At 46.6% G+C, this 21,908-nt stretch overlaps 1 protein-coding gene across 4 annotated transcripts in view; it reads right to left on the bottom strand.

The window, feature by feature from the left end:
* Nucleotides 1-21,908, bottom strand: part of Large1 (LARGE xylosyl- and glucuronyltransferase 1) — a 581,831-nt gene that overhangs the window by 364,442 nt on the left and 195,481 nt on the right. For 3 of the 4 annotated variants that reach the window (XM_029568309.1, XM_029568308.1, XM_029568310.1), the window contains exon 3: nt 21,830-21,908. The exons of the other annotated variant lie outside the window; for it this stretch is intronic. In XM_029568309.1, coding sequence (XP_029424169.1) covers nt 21,830-21,908 — 79 coding nt within the window. The remainder of the gene's footprint in view (nt 1-21,829) is intronic. 4 annotated transcript variants of the gene reach the window in all.

Below are 21,908 nucleotides of genomic sequence, written 5' to 3'. Positions count from 1 at the left end.
ATCTATCTATCTATCTATCTATCTATCTATCCATCTATCTATCATTTATCTATGTATCTATCTATTGGCAACTGTCAGTGCTGTCAGGTCAGAGCTACAGTGGTGGCAGCTAGCACAGCTTCCAGAGACGAGAACCATGGTGTGGGCATGAAACCCAGGGTACTGGGTTACATGCTGAGCAAATGTGAGGGTGACTAATACTCAAAGGAATTCCAGGACTGTAGACATGGTCAAAGGTTAAGAGCACTGGCTGCTCTTCCAGGACCCAGGTTCAATTCCCAGTACCCACATGATGGCTAACAACTATCTGTAACTCCAGTTCCAGGGCATCTGAAGCCCTCTTCTGGCCTCCTCTGGCAATGTACACATATGGTGCACTTACATACACGCAGGCAAAACGTGCATATAAAGAAAATAAAAACAAATAAATCAAAAATAATTTTAACTTAAAAAAAAAAAAAAAGAAGTCAGCCAGGTGTGGTGGAGCATGCCTTTAATCCCAGCACTTGGGAGGCAGAGGCAGGCAGATCTTTGCGAGTTTGAGGCCAGCCTGGTCTACATAGTGAGTTCCAGGACAGCTGGGGCTACAAAGAGACCCTATCTCAGACCAAAAAAAAAAAAAAAGAAGTCCAAAGTGATTGTGACATGCTGACAGCAGCAACCTCCTGAGGCATCTCATAAGCCTGAGGAAATCCTTACAGATCTGAACACAAGAGGTATCTGCTATCAAACTGCATTCAGGCTGGGATCCCTGATGCATCCCCAGTTATGGAATCCAGGCACACCCCACCAGGGATATGTGGGAGACAGGGGCTTTCCATGTTTGGCATAATGTAGGCAAAGGCATTTCCCAAAGCATACACAGGAATAACGGCACCTGAATCAACTGTGGGCTTGCACAAATGTAAATGTTTTGGGCCCTTTGGTCTGTTCTGCATTGCTGTAATAAAATATCTGAGGCTGGGTGCTTCATCCAGAAAGGTTTATTCAGCTCACAATTTTGGAGGCTTAAAATCCAAGATCAGGCAACCCCACCTCTGACACGAGTCTTCTGGCAATATCACACATGGCTCTGATACCATGGTGGATATGTGTGTGTGAGCAAGGGGAAGTAAGAGACCAGAGAGGGGTCAGGTATTCTCTTTCATGACTGTGTTCTTTGGGGAAACTACTCCAATCAAAGAAAGACCAGCATGGATCCCCTCCCAAGAGCAGTGATGACACCAAAACCTCTTAACTGCCTGACTGACCACCTTTCAGTCCACTGCAGGGGAGACCAAGCTTCCAGTTCCTGAATGTTTGTAGACAAAGCTTTTGCAAACTAGGCTGAACCCCAGGTCTGAAGCAGAATCCCAGGCGTCGGGCCAAGGATGATCACTGTTGTTTGTTTTGCTTCTACTGGGAATTGAACCTACGACTGCATGCATGCGGGTCAAGAGCTCTGCCACTTAGCTACTTTCATTGTTAACAAACTCCCTAGGTAGGTTATTCCCACTAATATCTGAGAATGCTGCTCTATATACAAAACCTTGGAATCAAGACAGAACTGGGTTCTTGTGGCATTTAGGATACAAGCAGCTTTATAAGAACACTCTCTTCTAAACAGTGCTCCTTTCGAGGGCTGAGTTGTATGTCTGACATACTCATGTGCCCACAGAATTTTAAGGAACAGCAATAAAAATATACAATTTCAAAAAAGCTAACAGTATGCATGCTGCTTTCTCTCTGAGCCTTGATTCTCTCACTCTAACATGCGGCTGATCACAGTATGACCTCTGCAGCTTAGGTAAGGTACAAACATAGAGAGCAATCAGCAGGGGACCTGGCCCAGGTTAAGTGCTCGAAAGATGTTGGATGCACCTATGATAGTACCTATTGACTCATCTAGTCTCAGAGTGCATATAAATTCACACGGTATAAAAGAATGCAACAAAACATGACAAATTAAATGAGTCTGCTTTACTTGCTTGTGGGCACCTGAATCTTTTAACCTGTAAGAGGAATATAGACTGGGCACATATATAGCCAGTAACATGGCAACAGTTTCCAGGCCCTGAGACTTACTGTTTCTTCCTGATGAACTAGAGCTTAGGCCGAGCCCTGCCTAACACCCTCTTTCCCTGCCATAGCCAAGCCATTACCAACTACCATAGCTATCACAACATACCCCAAATCCAAGCTCTTCTTACCACCTCTGCTTGGACGACCACAGTGTGGACCAGCCCTACCTCATCACTGGTATGTACTCTTCCTCTAATCAAACTCTCTCCAACTTGATCCGAGCCTGGCAGAGGCTGCCAGATTTGGGAAGTGAAAATATTGATTGATTCCAAGTTGCATAAGTTATTATTCATAGTTAGGTGAAACTCAAATTTAACCAGCCATCCTGGACCTTGTCTGGCAACATTAAATCAATGGTTTGCTACTGGCACTCGGACAGAAATTCAGTTTCCTTTTGAGTGTCTGAGGACTCGGGTCACTGACATCACCCTACCCCTGTTCCCGCCGCCTCCTCCTACCTGTCCTTTGAGCATACCAACCTCAACTGGCCTCAGATGATTGTATTTGCTATCTCCCATCTGGAATCTCTTCTTTAGGGTCTTGCCTGGCCTGTCCCCTCTCTTCATGGATGCGTCTGTTTCGAGATGGTCTCTTCAAGGACTTCTTTTCCCTGCAAAAACTCCACTCTGCCTATCCCTAGTCTCTGTCTCTTGGCCTTGCTTATCTTTGTCTGTGTATACATGTGTGCAAGCACGTGCCTGTGGAAGCCAGAGGACAACCTTGGCTGTCATTCTTCAGAGATCACCCACCTAGTTTTTCTGAGATGGGGTATCTCACCAACCTGGAACATTACCAAGTAGGCTAGGCTGGCTGGTCAGTGAGTCACAGGGATATGCCTGTCTCTGACTCTCCAGCACGCAGATTATAAGCACATACTACCACACCCAGCTTTTTTTCTTAAACATGTGTTCTAGGAATTTAACTCATTCTTAACACTCTACCAGATGAGCTATCTAGTCAGCCCTAATTATTTTTAATGACACTTATTACTAGTTGATAGACTTGAGTTCTTACCCATTTCCCTCAGTGGAAAGGAAATTCTATAATGCCATTAATGCACCCACGTAGCTGAAAACACTGGGTGACACAGAGTAGGGTCAAAACAAGCATCTCCAGAAAGAAGGGATGTCTATGCAGGCTCTGTGTTCCTCTCTGTTCAACAGAGTCATAACAGATGCTCTGCAGCACAACACACCCAGCAGGTGCTGTTGATTTCACAGTTACATCTTGTGCTGTGGTAAGTGTGGTATAAGGGGAGGAGGAGAGGAGCCTGAGGGACCAATGTCCCCTCTCATGTGGAGGACGGAGGAGGTGGGAGGGAGGAAGACAGTCTGTCATTTGTCAGGTGGGACCCATGCCAACATGAGTGCCGCCCACTGAAAAAGTAAAAATACTCTAATACTAATTTTTTCCTCTCAAAGGGTCCTCTCTTTATGGTAAACATCATATGGTACACCTACAGAGAACTGCCATATGCTCCTTCTCACCCGAGTCCCCACAACCACAAGAGGAGGGTGTTACTGTTTTCATCTTTCTGAGGAGGAAGTCGAGACTCAAAAGGGTTAAGAAATCTACCCAAGATAACACAGCTAGTCAGTAACAAAGCTAGTAACAAAATCAGGACTGAGGAACATAGGTCAGCAGCCAAGTGCATGCCCAGCATGTGAAAGGCCTTGGGTGTAAGACATCTGCCTCCTGGAGATGCAATGAGGTGATATGGAGGGACTCTAGCTTACAGGGATAGTGCTCAGCAGTGAGGAAAAGTGGCAGTGTCCATCACTACTCTAAGCCCAGCTCTGCAAACCCCTTGCACTGTACTGTTTCAAAACCAGACCTTAGGCTACAGGGTGCCTTCCTCCTCCCTAGCCAGCCCCCTCCTCATCCTGCCTGGCCAGCACCTGTCTAATTCTTCAAATTCTGGTGCAGAGGGCAGGTTACTTGGGCCCCTCAGAGGCCTCATTCCATAACTTCATCAACCAATACCTTTCTCCCTTTTGGAGACTCCTTGTCCTAGCTTTGAAAAGTTGCATCTTTCCTGAACATTTATCCAAAATGTAAAAAACTACTACATTAAGCACAAGGCCTAGTTTAGAGCTTTGAGCCAGTAAATTAAAAATTATAGTTCCCACAGTAACCATCTCTCTTCTAAACAAGGCCATATTTAGAACTGTGTCACTGTATGGCAGATTCACTGCCTTAAAATGTGTGCATGCCTTGTGTGAGTGACTTTGCGCATGTGCATGTGTGTGTCTAGCTTAGCTATTCAGTGTGCTGAAATGTAACTTAGGAACTTCTCGGAGTTTGGAGTGGTTAAGTTCTTGGCACTGGGTCTGTGCCACTGGTCTGCACTGCAGATGGAGCATCTCCAAAAGGCCGAATGTCTAGTCATACCCCAAGGAACGCAGGGGAGCTGGAACTTACTCCATGCACACTGGGTAAGGGAGCCCCTTGTGCTCTTCACACAGGGTCAGAGGGCTGTGTTTATCTCTGAGGGAGTCCTGGGGACTTTTTTGGCAGTATCTAGGTATGTAAAAAGAGAGAGAAATGAGATAGACAAGAAGGGAAGGAACGGAGAAAGATGAAGAGCCAGCAGAAACGGAGCAGAGAGAGGGGAGGAGACAGTCATCTGAGGTTCAAAACTATGAGGGTAAAAGGGAAATGGATACTGAGAAGAGACCTGGGGAAAACAAAACATAGGGAAGGGAAAAGAAAGAAAAGAAGGAAGTGGGTGAAACCCCTAAAAGGAAGGAGCAGGAATGCCAAGGAAAGGGAGGAGACAATGAGGTGCGTGCCTTGCATTTTAAGCACTTACAATACGCATCCATCCCACTGAATATTGAGAATTTTCACACATGGAGCTCAATAAAACTGCAGCATCACTTCCCACATGCTGGTGTGTGTGTCTGCAGATCATCCAGGAGAGGTGTCAAGAGAGCAGGTGCTCTGGAGCCCCACCCTGGGAGTCTGGGCATCCACCAGTAAGTATAAAAATGCTGAAGGCTAGAAAGGTTTTGCTCGCTTGCTGTTCTTCCTAAGTTCACCACCCATCCCACTCAGCACCCAGAGTCCCAGGTAACCATTAAAGAAAGTGGCCCCAATTTCACATCTGCAATAATAACCACCCAGTGAGAGAACTCCAACGTGCCCCAAACTTCTACTGGCAGAGATCACAGGGTTAGGAAGAAGGAAGGAAGCTGGGACAAGAGGGAAAACAGACAGGAAGAGTAATGAATAGGCAAACAGACCACAGAAGAAGAAAAGAAAGGGAAAGAGGGATCCTGAGGTCTTCTGAATCAAGACAGCCAAGATGAAGGTCATCCTTAGGACCATGGACTTCCGGCACATGAGCCCCTCCACCCAGGGACACCAACACTTGGAGCCCTACCTGGCTACTTTTTCTAATCCCATCCCAGTTTTTCCTTCCATACAGTACCTGGTCATGATTACCTATGGAACTTTCTCTGAACTTGCCCAGGTCGCAGAGCATAAACCCCGAGCTCTCCTGGGCCATGCCTCAGAGCCGCAACAAGTTTCTGGGCTCCTTCCTAGTTCCAGAATCTGCAGAAAAGCCTGTGAGGCAGGTGGCTCGAAGGCCTTGTCTCAGAAGGGCCCAGGCAGACAGGGCAGTCTGGAGAACAGAACTGAATTATCATGAGACCTGAGCAGTGCAAATATGCTTTGCATGGCAGTGAGGGAAAATAAAATAGAGGACTGGGGAGATGGCTCAGTGGGTAAAGCACTTGCCTTGCAAGCATGAGGACCTGAGTTTTAATCCCCAGAACCCACTTAAAGCTTGCTATGCTAATGTTGCTCTGTAAACCCAGGGCTCTTAGGAAGAGAGATGGAGACAGAATTCCCAAAGGTTGCAGACCAGCTAGTACACAACAGAACACAATGTGATACAACCCCATGTTGCAAACAACAAAGAGATCTTGTCTCAACAACAAGGTGGAGGGTGTGGATCAATACCCAAGGTCCCCTCACTTCAAGATTCATGCACACACACACATGCTTACACATCATACATTAGAAAAGAAAAATATAGAAATGCCTTGTACCTCTGTGCAACCGATTTCTAAATCCAGTTATGTGCTCCAGGCCACAGCTCCAGTTATGTGGAGGGGCCACAGCTGCTAAATATTAACCTAATCGACAGTGGAGGGAGGATGAGGGAGGGGAGACTTGCTGCGGGTCAGGAGGAGCAGTTCTACCCCGTTCTAAAAGATGAGAGGAAGGAAGGAATCAAAAATAGATTTGTTGCTGCTGTAATACAAGCAATGCACAGGCCATCGATCGTGGGGAGAAGGAGCATGGCTAGGTATTGGACATGGTGGTGCCCACAGGCTCATTTCTTAACAGAAAATATTGACAGTGCAGTGGGAAATCTTGTAAACTCTAAACTGAATTTGGTTTGGCATAGAGCAGAAGGAGATATTTCAAAACACATGCAAAATATGTGCCTCCCCCGTCACCTATATCCATCTCCACACAGACACAAACGAGCCAAGACCTACTCATCTCTGCTAAGTTGCCCAGTGTGTCCTGGCCCTTCACAAATGACTTCTGATAGCCATCTACAATGGCCACTTCTGCCCTTAGCAAAAGGCATCCTCCTTCTGTCTAGGCAGGATTCTCTGACAGTCCTTGTATAATGAGAGTCAGTGACCTCCAAGCATTAAGGAAGAGTCATGGGCAAGGGGGTGGGGGGTGTTCTAGTGTGCTTTCTGCTGCTGTGACAAATACCCTGACCAAAAGCAACTTACAGGAGGGAAAGGGTTACCATTCCAGATCACACACCACCGCTAAGGGAAGCCAAGGCAAGAACATGAAGACACGTGTGTGCATACAGCATGACCTCTGGCCAAGGAACCTACTTCACTGCCAAAGAAGTGGAGCAGGAATCATGGAGGATGTTGCATTACTACTCTACTAACTAGCTTTCTTAAACAGTCCACTCACCTTGGGCTGGGCCTTCCTACATCAATTAAAAATCAAGACCATCCCCCATGGATATGCCCATAGGCCAATTTGATCTAGGCAGTCTAGGAAGATCTCCTCTCAGAGATCTAGGCTATGTCAAGACGGCAGTTAAAGCTAACCAGAATAGAGCGTTACCCCAGACCTTCTCTAGGGAACCCCATGGGTTCTTGGGAGCAGTTCTCTCCCTCCCTTTGCAGCCGTATTTCATCTTCTCTTCAAAGATAAGATCATTACAGCATCCATAATGTGCCTCAAAAGACAAGTATCCCTTGTGTTACTGTGATGAATTTGTTTCTGAAAATAAGTATTGGTGCCAGAAAGCAAACATGAAGCCAACTTCCCATTAAGGAAGGAAAATAATAATTAAATGAAATATTAAAATAAAAATTATAATGTATTATATGTAAGCTAACCTCCCCTTTCCCAACAATTTCCAAAAATAAAAAGACATCATAAAACACCTGTATGTAAATGATGATTCCCCTTAGTCTGAAGCACAGCTTCCATATCCAAAGCTATCCCAGGGCTGCGGCCCAACGGCTGCTGTTCACCCAGGAATACAGCCTTACTCAGAACCAGCAACACGTTGGACCCTCATTCGCTTCCCCAGAAGCTTGAGGCTTTTCAAAACACCTAGGCATGATTTTTGATGTTCTACTAATTGTGCTTGTAGCCACTGCCTGAAACTCCAAACTTATGGTAATGAGAATTTCAGTGAAAGCACTGCACTCATTTTAGCAAAGGAAATGTAAGGCTTCCCAATCTCACCATCATCCAACCACGTGCACATTGAGATATCCACTTTTCATGAGGTTCTGGTGCTGAAAGGGAGGACCACAGTACTCACAGGGACAAACAATGTACAAGCCCAGTGTTCATCTGTGGGTAGATACAGAAATGTGATACCCCCATACAGGTGAGATGTCATCTACCCGCTAAAACTGAACAAATTCTGACAGAAGATGGACCACAGTGAACCACAGAGATACGAATGCTCGTTAGCAGATGTAGGGCATTTTGTGTAGCAGAACCTGGTACAAGAAATTGCTTTACATAATGACTTGTTCATGAAGGTACGGGTCTGCGTTTCTTCCACTTGCAAATTTTTGGTCTCTGCTTTTATGAACAAATGCAGCTAAGAGTTGTGTGTGACCAAAACTGATTTAGGGAAGGAGGAGAAGGAATGCAAGAGGGAAAGAGGAAGGAGAAAGGGGGGGGAGGAAAAGCCAAAGAAAAAGACACAGAGAAAGAAGGCGAGAAATAGGAAAGAGGGACGTTAGGTAGCGCCAGGTCCCTGGCAACTGCAAGAGTTGTTAAGCCTTTTCTGAGACATGGCTAACTGACTTCAAGGTAGGGAACAGAGAGCAGAGTGTGGGCCTACTGAACGCTTGCTGGGCATCTTCAGCACAGGCTATCCAAACTATAGCCCCAGTCCCTTTTGAGTCCCAGGGACTCTCTTTGGTTCAGTAAAAAGCACTTTGCCACATCAAGTAGTGACCGTATGAAAGTGACTTAGAGTGACTCTTTAACAACCAATTATCACCCGAGACAGAAGGAAACATGCTTTTAATTAAAGATTTTTTCCTAATATCTTATTAGGAAAAATTTCAAACACGCAGTAAGGTTGAAAGAATTTTACAAAGAACATCTATGCGGCAGCTCTCCCATCACACCGTTAACATCTATTTGTTTCATGCTACCTGCCTGTTCTAGCCATCTTCCAATCCCGCTTTCCTGTGTTGAAGCATTTCAAAACAGTCATCAGCACATTATTCCTTAGGTCTTTCAGTAAGTGAGTCACTACCTAGAGCTCGATAGCTTTTATAGGTGTGGTTTGTTTTCTTCTTCTTTTGAGGTAAAAAGTTTAAATAAATGTGTAAATCATTGCTGAAGTGAGAGATGCCTAGACCTGTACCACCCAAACCTCCCACAAGATGCAGAAAATTCTGGGTGGTGATAACATTTCTTCAAGCCCCTTTCCAACCTACTCCTTCCCCTTACTTCCACAGACAAACCCTCTTCTGATTCAATGTGGTTTTGTGTATCAGCTCTTCTTGCACCAAAACGCCACCTGTTGGGAACCCTGAAGGTGTCTACGGTGAGCCTTCTGTCTTAGAAGCAAGTTTTGGTGGATTCTGTTTCCAGTTAGTCCATGTGGTTGGACATATCAATGGCCTGCTTCCGTTGTTTACCACTCGATGAGGGACATACTATCATATTAATATAACACAGGTCGTTTCTCCAAATTCTCACTGCTAAATGCCTGAGCTGTTTTACAGCTTTGGCAATGTTAACAAATGGACTGGGTGTCTACTCAATTTCCTAAGAAACGGCCAGAACCTTCTTCACAGGAGACAGACCATTTTATATCCCCGCTATGTGGTCTGCGTCCTTGCTGACACTTGGTTCTCCTGGTCTTTTTGCCTCATGCAGGCATTTTGGTGGCTTTATGGTGGTGTCCCATCCATCATCTTTTCCTGCCCTCTGTGGTATGTATACCTGAGCATTTTTTAGAATTCCATTTTTATTTACCTGTAATTTGTTTTGTTTCATTTTTACTGTATTTCTTGGTATACGTTTGTGGGGTTTTTTGTTTTGTTTTGTTTTGTTTTTTGAGTGGTTGCTCTAAAATTTTTATCAGATATGGGGCCAGAGAGATGGCTCAGTGGTTAAGAGCACTGGCTGCTCAAATCCCAGCACACACATGGTGGTTGACAACCATCTGTAACTCCAGTTCCAGGGGAATATGACCTCCTTTTCTGACTTCTGCAGACTTATGACATAGGTGCACTTACATATTTCCAGGCAATACACTCACACACATAAAATAAAAATAATAAATTTTTAAAAAATTATCACATAAGAGCACTTTATCAAACTCGACTGGGGGCCAACATGTTACACAGCTGAGTGTGAAATTCTCACAGCATGCTTTTTGTTTGAATACCATTGTCTGAAACGATTCATCCGCGTGCTCTGGGAGCCATGTGACTCCTTCACCTCTGAGCTCCCATGGCACAACTTAGCCAACAGACCTGTCTAAAATCTGAGAGGTCAGAAGAAGAGGCTGCCCCCACACTTGCCTCTGCTGTTTTCTGGTAAGTTTTAGTTTTGAAGGAAGCTGGAGTTAAGAGTCCTACAGTCTGTCCCAAACTTTGCCATTCTCAAATGCTATGGTGCCACTCTGCTGACACAGCACTCCCCGCAGGAGGTGTAGTTCCTACCTGATGCTACCTCAGCTTCCTGACCAGTCGCTCTGCTGGCCTGATTCTGTGTGGTTCTGAGCACTGCACCTTAACAGCCTGGCTCAGAGTCCATGGTGGCCTCTCCTGGATTCTGTACAGCAGTTATTAGTGAATAATAAATCTATTTTTGTTCAAACTCATACATTTCCTTGTGAGTGAACTCCGATGGGCACAGTTCCCTGGCTAATTACTGGCAGAGCCAGGATCAAAACCCAGGTCTCTATGCTGCTACTCACTCCGGTGTGCTGCCAGAGTCTCTCTCTACTGCACTCTTCAAAGAAGGAAGAGTTGAAAGCCTCATGCTCTATTTTGAGAGCATACTCAGGAAATGAAATGTTTGCATTCCATGACTATCTCCTAGCATGGCTCTCCCTGGGTTGGACTGCTGCTTGGGAATGAAAGGCGGTCGGTCCGTCTCAGATGGCTCGAGGACAGCAGAGGGGCATATCTCACTTCTGTGGATGCTCCCAGAGTAGAGTCAGCCAACACATGTGTGCCCTTAAAGATTAAACTCTCCAATAAATAGAGAAGTGGGGTGGGGGTTACCAGCAGTGTCAAGGTAACCCACATGTGGGCAAACCCTTGAATTGGAACTCAGAGCTCAAGAAAAGTTACCTGGCAAAATCCCAACTTGGACCACTGATCAAATCTTTATTGAGTTTCCATTCACCCAACACAAGGGCTTCCCTGCTATTCTTTAAACAACGTAACATCCTGCTGCCAGAGACCTTTGCACTACCGGGGGCTCTGGGCAGAGTCTCACTCACAATATTATTATAATGCAGCACAGGCTGGCCTCAACCTGGCTATTCAGCCAAGAATGGCTTTGAACTTGATTCTCCTGTCTCCACTCCCACAGTGCTGAGATTACAGGCATGTGTCGTAATGTACCCTTTATGAGATGCTGAGGATTGAACAGAACTGAGCTACATGCTGCACCATAATATTTGCATTTAAAGCAACCTAACTCCTCTTCGGCATTTATTCAAGTTCTCTCTACAATCTTGCACACCTCACTTACTTTTCTCTTACATCACTTAAGAGATTCAATATTTTATATCAATTTCTATGAAAGCCTATAGCTTCTTTAACAGGGGTCCAGGGCTCAGCTTTAAGACCAATTTCTCAATTTAGATGGGTAGCTGTGGTAAATGCCAACTAAGAAAAATTATATGAAAACCCATAACAGTGCAAACGTGTACTTGGCACATGCTGGCACTTAAAAACAATTTCCTGACTAAAGCAGTTTATATTCTAGAATCGCTAGAATTAAGAAACATCTGTTGAGAGACATAAATGACATGGCTGGAGTGACATGGCTACGCTGTTGTCACATGCACACACTTGTAGAGTGGACATCAGTGGCTGCAGCTGTTACTTGTCTTATTGCTTGAACAAAACACTGGACAGAAGCACTTTATGGAGGGAAGGCTGTATTTTGATCCACCATGGCCAGGAATTCATGGCGACAGGAGCGTGTGGCAGCTAATCAAACTGCATCTGGACTCGGGGAGCAGAGAGAGATGAGGTGAGGCTACTGCTCAGCTCCCTCGCTCCATTTATTTATTTTTATTTTATGTGTATGAGTGTTTTGCCTGCATAGATGTTAAATGCTCCTGTGTCATGTAATGCCAACGGAGGCCAGAAGAAGGCATTGGACCTGTGGAATTGGAGTTACAAATGGTTGTTAGCCACCATGAGGGTGCTGGGAATGGAACCCAGGTCCTCTGCAAGAGCAGCCAGTGCTCTTAACTGCTCTGAGCTATCTCTGCAGTTCCCCTTGCTCCTTTTTATTAGGTCTGGCACTTATTTAGGGTGGTCTTCCTGCCTCAGTTAATTTAATCTGGATGATCCCTCAGAGGTGGGCTCAGAAGCCAACCAGATCTAGATGATCCCTCACAGGTGTGCCCAGAGGCTTGTCTCCTAGGTGACTCTAGATACTTTCAGGTTGACCATCAATATAAAGCATCACAGTGGCCTTGGTGACAATCCAACTGACCACAGGGATGTCTCTCTTTTAACTACTGTGAACAAGATGCTGGTGTAAAGGGATGAGATGTGATGGTCAGCAGTGTTTCTGAAAGGGAAGCCAGAAGGAAGGAAGCAAAACAGGCCCCACAGCATCCTCCACAGGACTCACGATAGACATGGCCCACTGACAGTGGTGTGGGGACAGCAGAAGGGAGAGAACATGGACATGGATGACACTGGCCAAAACGGATGCCAAGAACTGTGACTCTGAGGTAAGAGGCTTTGGGAATTTGCGTATCTGCCTATTGGCCTATATTTTCCCTTTCATGTGAACACAATGAAAACACATCTAATTAAGTCTAAAGGGGATCTTTCAACAAGTATAAAAGAAAGATTTAGGGGATGAGAAAGCATTGTGTTGTGGGTTTATTGAGAAGCCTTTTGTCATCTCTTAGCTTTATGTAAACTAACAACGCACCTTATAACCAAAGGTATGGAAGATGAGGGGGAAATTGGAGATCTGTTTGCAAAAAGATTCAAAATAAGACTCCACTCACCCAGACCACAAATAGCTCTCTGTTAGTTCATCAATGGACTTAACTTCTCTGTTTCATTTCCGGGTCAGTTTGCAAGCCTGGCCCACATCACATGCTCCCCACATCACAACAACTCTACTTCCTCAGGACAGATGACCTCTAAGGGTTGTTCCAGGAACACAAGCAGCACTTGGAGCTTATGAGACATGACATTCCTAGGCTCATCCAAGACAGACTAATTCATAAGCTGCAGGTGAAGGTGTTGATGAGCTGCCCTAAAGCACTGCTCTAGGAAAACTACCCCAATCACTTTCCAAACTGCCACCAGCCAAACTATGCAATGAGGTTCGACTATTACGACATGCCCTGGGAGCAGAGAACCAGGCAAGGTGGGGATCAAATTTTTCCTTGTGAAACAGAGAAAGGATGTGATGTGTCTGAATAAAATGCAAAGCAGAGCATAACTGATAACAGGCAAACACCACCTGTTCCAGGGGTAAGAGGGCTGATATGAGTGGAGATTTTGGGTGACGTGACAGTGGAAGTTAAATTTTGCAGGATAAGAAGGATTTTTGGACAGGTTTTCTATGAGAGAGAAGACAGACATGCTAATGTACTGGCAAAAGCCAGGACACAGCAGATTTCAAGATCCAGGAGCACTAGGGGCCAGTAACATGTCCTCTCTGGACCTGATTAGTTCCACAGGCCCTCCCTTGTGCTGAGGTCTCACCATGATTCCAAATGCAGCAAGTACTGCCACACTGCCACCCTATGAACATCGCCATCCCTCTGCTTAGGACCAGACCCTGCTTATTATATTCAGAAGAGCAAAGAAGACATCAGTCAGGCTTGGAAAGCCACTAAAAGCCATCTGCCTGCTGACACATGCACCCATTTGTTCTTCTCCCTGCTTCTTATTGGCACATGATCCAACACAGGGACAGTGATCCCCTAGCACCATCTTGGACACTGCTGAGCCTCAGCTTCCTGAGGGAAAGGTGATCTCTAAGGTCACAGAGAACGAGGATGACAAAGTGAAGGTGGCAATTCTAGGACCCTGTGACACCTTTACACCTGCACACCAGCTACGTGGTCAACATCTGATGTTCTAAATAGGACAGAGAGACGCACGCTCCTCTGGCTGAAGCAACAGTTACTGGATACTTGTCACATGTTGTTAGGTCTAGCTACAACAGAGACCACTGGTCTTTCCTCATCTCTTCAGCACACACAGGACTCCAGGTTACTCTTCCATTTCATCACAAGTTTTTGCCCAACTCCCCCTTTTCACTTGCACCGACTGACCACTTGTACCTACTGACCATTCCCCTAATTACCTGAACTCCATCTACACATTCATGACACCAGGTGTGACCCAGGTACCGAGGGCATCTTGTCAGAAAGGCAAAATCTCTTAGGAGGCAGAGTCTGCATTTTAACAGGCCCCACGGTTATGTGCAAGCCCATCATAGTTCAGGAAACACTGATGACCACCCAGGTCTTCCTCCTGACCTCCAACTGCTCACTTCAGCGTGAGAAGACTGGATGGAATGCATTCTCGAGCTATGCTCCCCCATCCTTCCAGGCTTCTTTCCTTGTCAGTTTTTCCTACAAGGACTACATTCCAGCTTGCATTGTTACACTGTCTGCTTCGAACAAAATAATTACCTTCACAGTTCTCTGCTTTTGTTCTCATTACTTCTTCTGCCTGGGATACCTTTCCTGTCCTCGGCTCACCTGCGGATCTCTGACTCATGGCTCTGCGCTGGTCCAGGCCCTAAACATGAGGGCAGAGGGACCATGAGTTGCCTGTCAACCAAGAAGAACAGCAGTGGGCTGTGAGACCTGTGTCACTAGAATGTGACCCTGAGCAGGTCAGGTCATCTCTGCCTCAGTTTCTTCATCCGTAGAACTCAGAAAAACTATGCCTACATTTTGTGGGGTTGCTCTAAAAAGTCACCTCTGTGACTATGCAGGCTGTGGATGTAGCTCAGATTGGAGAGTGCTTAGGCAGCATGTAAAAGGCCCTGGGTTCCGTCCCCGGCACCACGTAGACCAGACTTATTGGTACAAGCCTGTAATCCAGCACTCCAGTGGTAGAGGCAATAGAATTAGAAGTCATTCTTGGCCATCAGCAAGTTCAAGGTAAGCTTGAGTTACATGAGACCCTGTCTTCAAAACACATGAGAGAGACAGGGACAGGAGAAGTAAGAATAAAACTAAAGCATTTGGAAAATACTTGGCACATAACAGCCACTTAATAAGTATTAGATGTTAATTCTACACACCAAGGCCTGGCATGGGAGCAGACTCTCAGAGTACACTCAATATGCACTTAATGAATCCAAAGGCAATTTCTCATCTGACCTCCACGACTCCTTTCTATCCTAGGTTTGCAAGTCCACCACACCCATTCTTTTCTATAGCTCAGAAAGAAGTCGGAATCCAGCCACCAACAGGGACATTATTTAGATGAAAGAACATTTTCTGCAGCCATCCCCGTCTGCAGAACCTCGCCAAGAAATAGCAAAGAAAAGCAATATAAATGTTAATAGGAAATCGTCTACTGGCTTTTACGTAGGCTAATCTACTGCAGTCCAACAAAGAGGGAATTAGACAACTGAAGGGCCAGGAAAACAAGGACCTGGAATGCTGAAGCTCAGAGGACTGGAGATCCCAGGAGGAAATGCAGTTCTAAGCCAACAAGACTCCATGGAAATCAGGATACAAGGCTTCCTGAGGTGTCTCCATGAGCTCCTGCTCTGGGGCCTGTTTTCCTGGGCAGCCATGAAACAATGCCTGCATGTCCAGTCATGGATCTGTGTGACAGAGATAGAATGGGGTTGCCACGCACCTCTGCCTGAATGGGCAGATAACACGGCGGTGTGTGTTTCTGAGGGGAAGTCTCCAGTTATTAGATGAGCAAGGAAGAGAACAGTATAACTAGATCAAGGGGACAGAAGACAGGTGGGCCAACTCCAAGGGACGGTCACAGGGAACATGTGAAGGGTGTTAGCCTAGGGCACCGAGGGCAGGTAAAGATCTTTCAAGCAGAGAGAATGGCAGGTACCAAGACTGAAGAACTACTTTATGGTCTGCTAAACAATCTCCCTCTCCCCCAAGGGTAATTCCTACAAAGTGAGAGTTGTATTACTTGACAAAAGAGATTTTTCCATGTAGGATGAAGGCCTTTGAGATGGCAGATTATCCATACCTACATGGACAAAATGTCACCCCTAGAGTCTGTGTAAGAGAAGGGATGGAGTGAGGTGGCATGCCATTGTGACAATGGGCACAGAGATAGAGAGATGTGCTTTGTAGACACAGAAAGGGGTCGCAAGCCAAGCAGTGCAGGTAGTAGAAGCGAGGGCAGCCAAGAAACGAAGCCTCCCCTGAGCACATCCTGCAGCTAACACCCAGGCCTGTGAGGATGATTTTGGAGTTCAGATCTCCAGGATGATAAAAGATCAAATGCTATCTTAAGTCAGAAAGCATTTGGTAATTTGTCACAGTAGCAACGGGAGAGGAATCATCCACGTTACTCAGAATGTGCCTTCTGAATGTTTCGAGATAATGAAATTCACCAAGGAGGCCAAATCATGGAAAGGCCTGGGCAGTGGGCTGCGTTCCTGTGTCCTCACACAGGACAGGGCAGCCATTGACTGAGGGCGCTATGGTAAGATTGCCCATGGAAAGCACTATATCAGCACATTTGAACATCTTAAATCCTAGGAATTACCACATGCCTAATTCTCCATTGGTGCTCATTTCTTTTATCATAGGCTATAAGGGCTTTGTGGAAAGCAGGAAGAGCTGGTGGAATAGGTAATGATCTCATCCCTCTCAATTCTACTCTAATGTTCCTGGAGATGCAGCCATGCATCATAGAGCTGTGTCCCAGGTGAGCACACGCGGACAGACTGAGAAAGACTATGCTAGAGAGTAGCAACTCTCCCCTCAATCCTGGCCAGAGCATTACCGGATGAGAAACAGGCTTAGCACCACTATCTCACCACACCCCAACTCCAGGAAGGGCAAAGACAACCAACACTTACTGAATACTATTCATTTGGCAAAAGAACTCTATAGCCATCCTCTAACAGGGACCCTGTCCATCATCATCCTTTCCCACAGTCCTCTCAGGAGCCAGGAAGCCTGTACCTCCAGTGGCTCAGCCTGATTCTGGACTGCAATTGGTGTGAGACACAGCACTGGTCAGAGACAGCCAGAGAGACCAGAGATAATCCATCAGCCCACACATCCTCCAACCTATGCCCAATCCTGGTTGCCATTCATGAAGGCTTTTCCAGGTAAGACTGTAGTTCTTTCTACCCACCATACGTACCCTCGCCCCATACAAACACCTCCCCAGGCTTGCTGCAAGCTAAGTCCTTGTCTGAATGTTGCTTGCTACTAAAGGAATCACTAAGGGAGCACCAAGCAGCCCTGGATGTAAACAAGCTGGGACTGCTCTGGCACTGTTCCTAGACCCTGAGGCTACAGGTCAGACACAGAGTTTCCAAGGCAGTGCCTCAGCTGTCACCATGGCAGGGACCTGCAGAGAGGAGTGGGTTTCCCTTCCAGAGGGAGGGAAGAGCTGAGATCAAACCCAAACTCTGACACTGGGCAGTCCTTCACACTCAGGCAAAACGGGGTGTTACTGCCTTGGGGAACCTACCCCTCTCTCAAGTAGACCATCTGGCAAAACTGAAAGCTGAAGCCATTTTCTGTGCATCTGCCATCCCTCAAACCACTGAGTCCTCTGTGGCAGTAAAACACCAGTGTACCTAACAGCACGGGCAGGGTGCAGTACTTGCTTTCAGCTATGTAACCAGTGTCGTACTTGCCCATGTCCACAGGCCTATTCCAACCCCTCACTTCTTTCAGAAGCTATACTGAGGATATTACTTTACTAAGGACAAAAATCACTGACTTAACAAGCATATTATTTTTCAGGGATATACACTTTACAGTGCTTATGATGAACAGGCAGGTGACTCTCCCCCAAAAAGACAAAGTTGGTACTGCCACCAAATCAGATCTGGTAGCTACTGGGTGTGCCCTAATTTACTTCCACCCTGAGGTAGGCAGCTGTCCTTCTGTTGTCTTTATTCATTACCCTGTAAGGTCCTTCAGCCCAATCTGACTGATGAGGAAAGGGAAGTTCCCAGAAGCATGGTGACTTGCCCCGGGCTGTGAGAAGAATCTAAGCCTTTGGCTCATCCAGTTCTGTTCAATCTGCTCAGTTCTTCAGAGAAACATAGGCCAAGTTCTACACGGGGCGCTTCATCATGCACAAGATCACAACCACCCAAGTCCAAGAGGTAATGGCCACCATGACGTCACTGCTGAACGGACAGACCACCTGTCCACGGATGCAGGCGTTGTAAGTGCAGGGCTCTGTGCAAGGCATCTTACATCCATTTATTATTTTAACTCTAAATATCTGTAAGGTCAAGTGCTGGACAGCTTTAGTGTCAACTTGACACAGCTAGGTAGAGGGAGCCTTATTTGGGGAATTGCCTCTGTTGGACTGCCTGTGGCCATGTCTGTCAGGCATCTTCTTGTGAGTGAGTGGGAGGATCCAGCTCACTGTGGGGACTGCCACTCTGGGCAGGTTGTTCTGTATTGTGTAAGAAAGCAGGCTGAGCAGGGGCCAGGAGAACAAGCCAGTAAGTAGTGTTCCTCCATGGCCTGTGCTCCAGCTCCTGCCTCCAGGCTCTTGCCCTGAGTTCCTACCTTGGGCTCCCTCGGTGATGGACTGTGACCTGGGAGATGTGAGCCAAAGAAGCTCTTTCCTCCCCAAGTTGGTACTGGTCAGAGTGTTTCGTCAGTGATTGAAGGCAGACTAGAACAGCTTATATCAACATGCTCCATGTATAGAGAAGGAACATGCACCAAGAGTCCTGCAGATTACAAACTAAAGCTGCTTCCTTCGACAGATGGGAACACAGGGCCACTCCTCACAGCTGACACCGCCAGGCAGGTGGGTAACAAGACAGGAGGTTTCTAGAGAAGGCTGAGGAAAATCAGCGTTCTGTTTCGGTCTCCCTTCCTGTGACGTGCTGGCTGTGTGGAGTTTGATCAGGGCTGCTTACTTCATGAACCCCCTCAGACTGGCTGCCTGCTGTTTTCCTCTAAGGGCTTTTCCCATTATAGCCAGCATGGATCACAAGGCTCAGCCTGCATCACAGCACAGGCCTCCAGTGCACTGCCTCCATGGCTAAATGGAGCCTTCACACCAGCCTGAGGAGGAGGGAGGCTCCCTGGCTGGGCACCGTCTGTCTGTGGTGCGGAGGAAGCAGCTACAAGGCAAGAACTCCTAGAAAGCAGAAGAAGTGGCTCCTAGGAGGGGAAGAGCCTCGGGCTAGGAAGGAGGGTGCAGCTTCCAGCCCTCCATTCCTCACTATCATGAGACCTGGAGCAAGGCAGTCTAGGCCTCCTGGACGTCAAGAACATCACTAAGCAAATAACTTATCCCCTTGGGAGTATTAAGTGAATCTAAGACAGACAACAGCTCTAAAGCAGGAGAATGACCCAGCTCTTCAGGGATAGGAAGCTTCTTGGGCCCTGCAGACTGCATGCATAAAAGTTCCCTTTCTCCAAACGCATAGACATGCCACCAGAGATTTGCCCTTTTCTACCCCAGGGCAGCCACTAGCACCAACTCTTCCTGATCCCAGGCACTCTCACCTCCTGGATCCACTGCAGAATGAAAGCACCTGCAAAAGAGAGGTCTACCGTCTCTAGCAGAGCAAGAGGAGAGACGGGAGAGCAAGCCTGGCTGGATGATACTATGGCAAGAAGAACAAGAAAAAAAGGGTGAGGAAGGCACAGGGGCATCCTTCCCACACTGCCGACATTTGCCCTGTGGTCCATGAAGTTTAATGATCATCTTACTGTGCTTTCCAATGGGAAAACAAAAGGAATACTCAGGTGGATGGAAAAGCATTCAGGAGCCACATAACAAAACTTGTAAAACCCAGCTCTGTCTTCCCAGGGATGGCCCTCCCTGGTGACTGAGAAGAGCTCCAGGTGCTAACAGCTAGAGGAAGTGGTATCCTTCCTCTGGCGGGGAGCCTGGAGCTACAGCTGTAGAGCACAGCCAACGCTTTCCAGGTACACAGGACTCAGAAGAACAGGCTCGCTACCTCTCCTGCCTCCAGTTACTCTGACTTCATAGTCAGTTACATGCGCTGCTCCCAGCTTTTGGAATCATAAGAACGTTTAAAAATACCAGACTCCTTTAGAAAACTGTTGATTTGTAAACCCCCGATTTGTGCTTCCTACCTGCAGAAATACAGGCAAGTTTCAGGGAAGGAAAAGACAAGGATTGTGTTGCTCTGTTTAGCTTCCAGATGGAGCTGCCTCCCACCGGCAACCCACACACCCAAGGGCTGATGTCACAACCAGGATTTTAGTAGTACTGTGCGGGTGCTGAGAGTGAGCGCCCCTATAAAGATCAGCAACAGCAAACATAGCTGAGAAAGTCAGGGAGATCAAAAGTAAGGAACCACAGAGTACATTTAGCTCAGGAAATGTCCCCAGGAACAGTCACCAAGTTGGGGCCCTTTGGGTGGGTATTATGACACCTAGATGGAGCCAGACTTTTAGTGAGGCAGTAAACTTGATCAAACTGTGGAAGTCTGAGATGTACGGAATGACAGATTTACAAAGGGCACCTGGCAGGACCCTCAGGGGAACTTTCCATGGACATTTTGTGGGATGCTAGACTCAACACTAGTTCAGGAGAAAGGTGCTTTCTACCCAGGCTGCACTGTGGTGAGCTGATCTCTAAGGAACAAGGACAGAAAAGAACTTACTGACAGCCAAGGGAGGAGGATGAGTGGGAAGGGAAGTGGAGGGATGAGAAGAAAAGGGGAACAGGAAGAGAAGGAGGAAAAGAAAGATGAGGATGGGGGGAGGAGGAGAAAGAGGAACGGGGGAGGGATGGAAGAGGGGGAGCTGCTATTAACTAATCATGATTGCATACCAGGCACTGAGGCTTTGGGGGAAACATGCCATAGAAAATGGCTGTGGTGGTAAATATGTGTGTATGAGCCCCAGATGCAGATTCCAGCCTAAGTCTGCCTCACTTAGACCTAACAAAGATCCCTCATGGGTCACACCATGGTATGAAAAGTTACACCCTCCCTGTATCAGTCCTTCTCTTCATGTAACTGTCACTGTATGCTACTGTATGTGTCTGCAAGGGCTGCCCTAACAAAATACTCTGGTGAGGGCTATAAGGTAGTGCGATGGCTAATCTTGATGGAATCACCATGGGAACAAAACTCTGGCCACGCCTATGAAGAAGTATCTCCATTACCTAAATGTAGACAGTACGTCACCTGGACTGAATGTTTAAAAAAAGGAAACAGTGAGCTGAGTACCCGAATTCATTTCTCTTTCATGACTGTGGATACATTATGACCAGTTACCTCCAGCAACTACCTTCTTGACTTTCCCACAATGGACTGTACCCTCAAACGGGGAGCCAAAATAAAACTTCCCTTCCTTAAGGCATCTGTCATAGAGACAAGACCAGTAACTAAAGCAGATAGAAATGCATTGCTCCACCATTCTGGGGCAGGAAGATCCTGATTAGGTTTTAGCAGAGTTGATTTCTTCTGAGATTCCTGCCCCTGGCTTGCAGGGGGCAGTCTTCTCCCTGTGGCCCTGAATCATCTTCCTTCTGTACCTGTCAGTAGAGCAATCTCCTCTTCTTATTGCTATCTCCTCCCTATAAGGACACAGTGAGGCTGGATCAGAGCCCACCTTTATTTCAGTGTAAGTACCTCTGAGAAGTCTGTATCTCCACATGTAGGCACATTCTGTGCTGCTAGTCATTAGAGCCACAACACAGGACTAGAGTAGGTAGGACATGATTCAGGCCTTACTTAGCTGCATCTTCATACAACCAAGGACAATGAGACACACAGAAAGTAAACAGCTTTCAAAAGTCAAACCACAAGCATGTAGGGGGGAGCTAAGATTCAAGTCCAAACCCCTAAGTCCTTAAAAATGTTATCCTACCATTCCACAAAGCCACGATGGGCCTGTAAAGTGGCTGGTCCCAGGGCCTGCTTTGTAGACAAAGGAGCCAAGGCTCTAG

The sequence above is a fragment of the Nannospalax galili genome, unplaced genomic scaffold (genome assembly GCF_000622305.1).
Source record: "Nannospalax galili isolate Female #2095 unplaced genomic scaffold, S.galili_v1.0 scaffold39, whole genome shotgun sequence".
Classification (NCBI taxonomy): domain Eukaryota; kingdom Metazoa; phylum Chordata; class Mammalia; order Rodentia; family Spalacidae; genus Nannospalax; species Nannospalax galili.
This window is presented reverse-complemented; position numbering and strand designations above follow the sequence as displayed.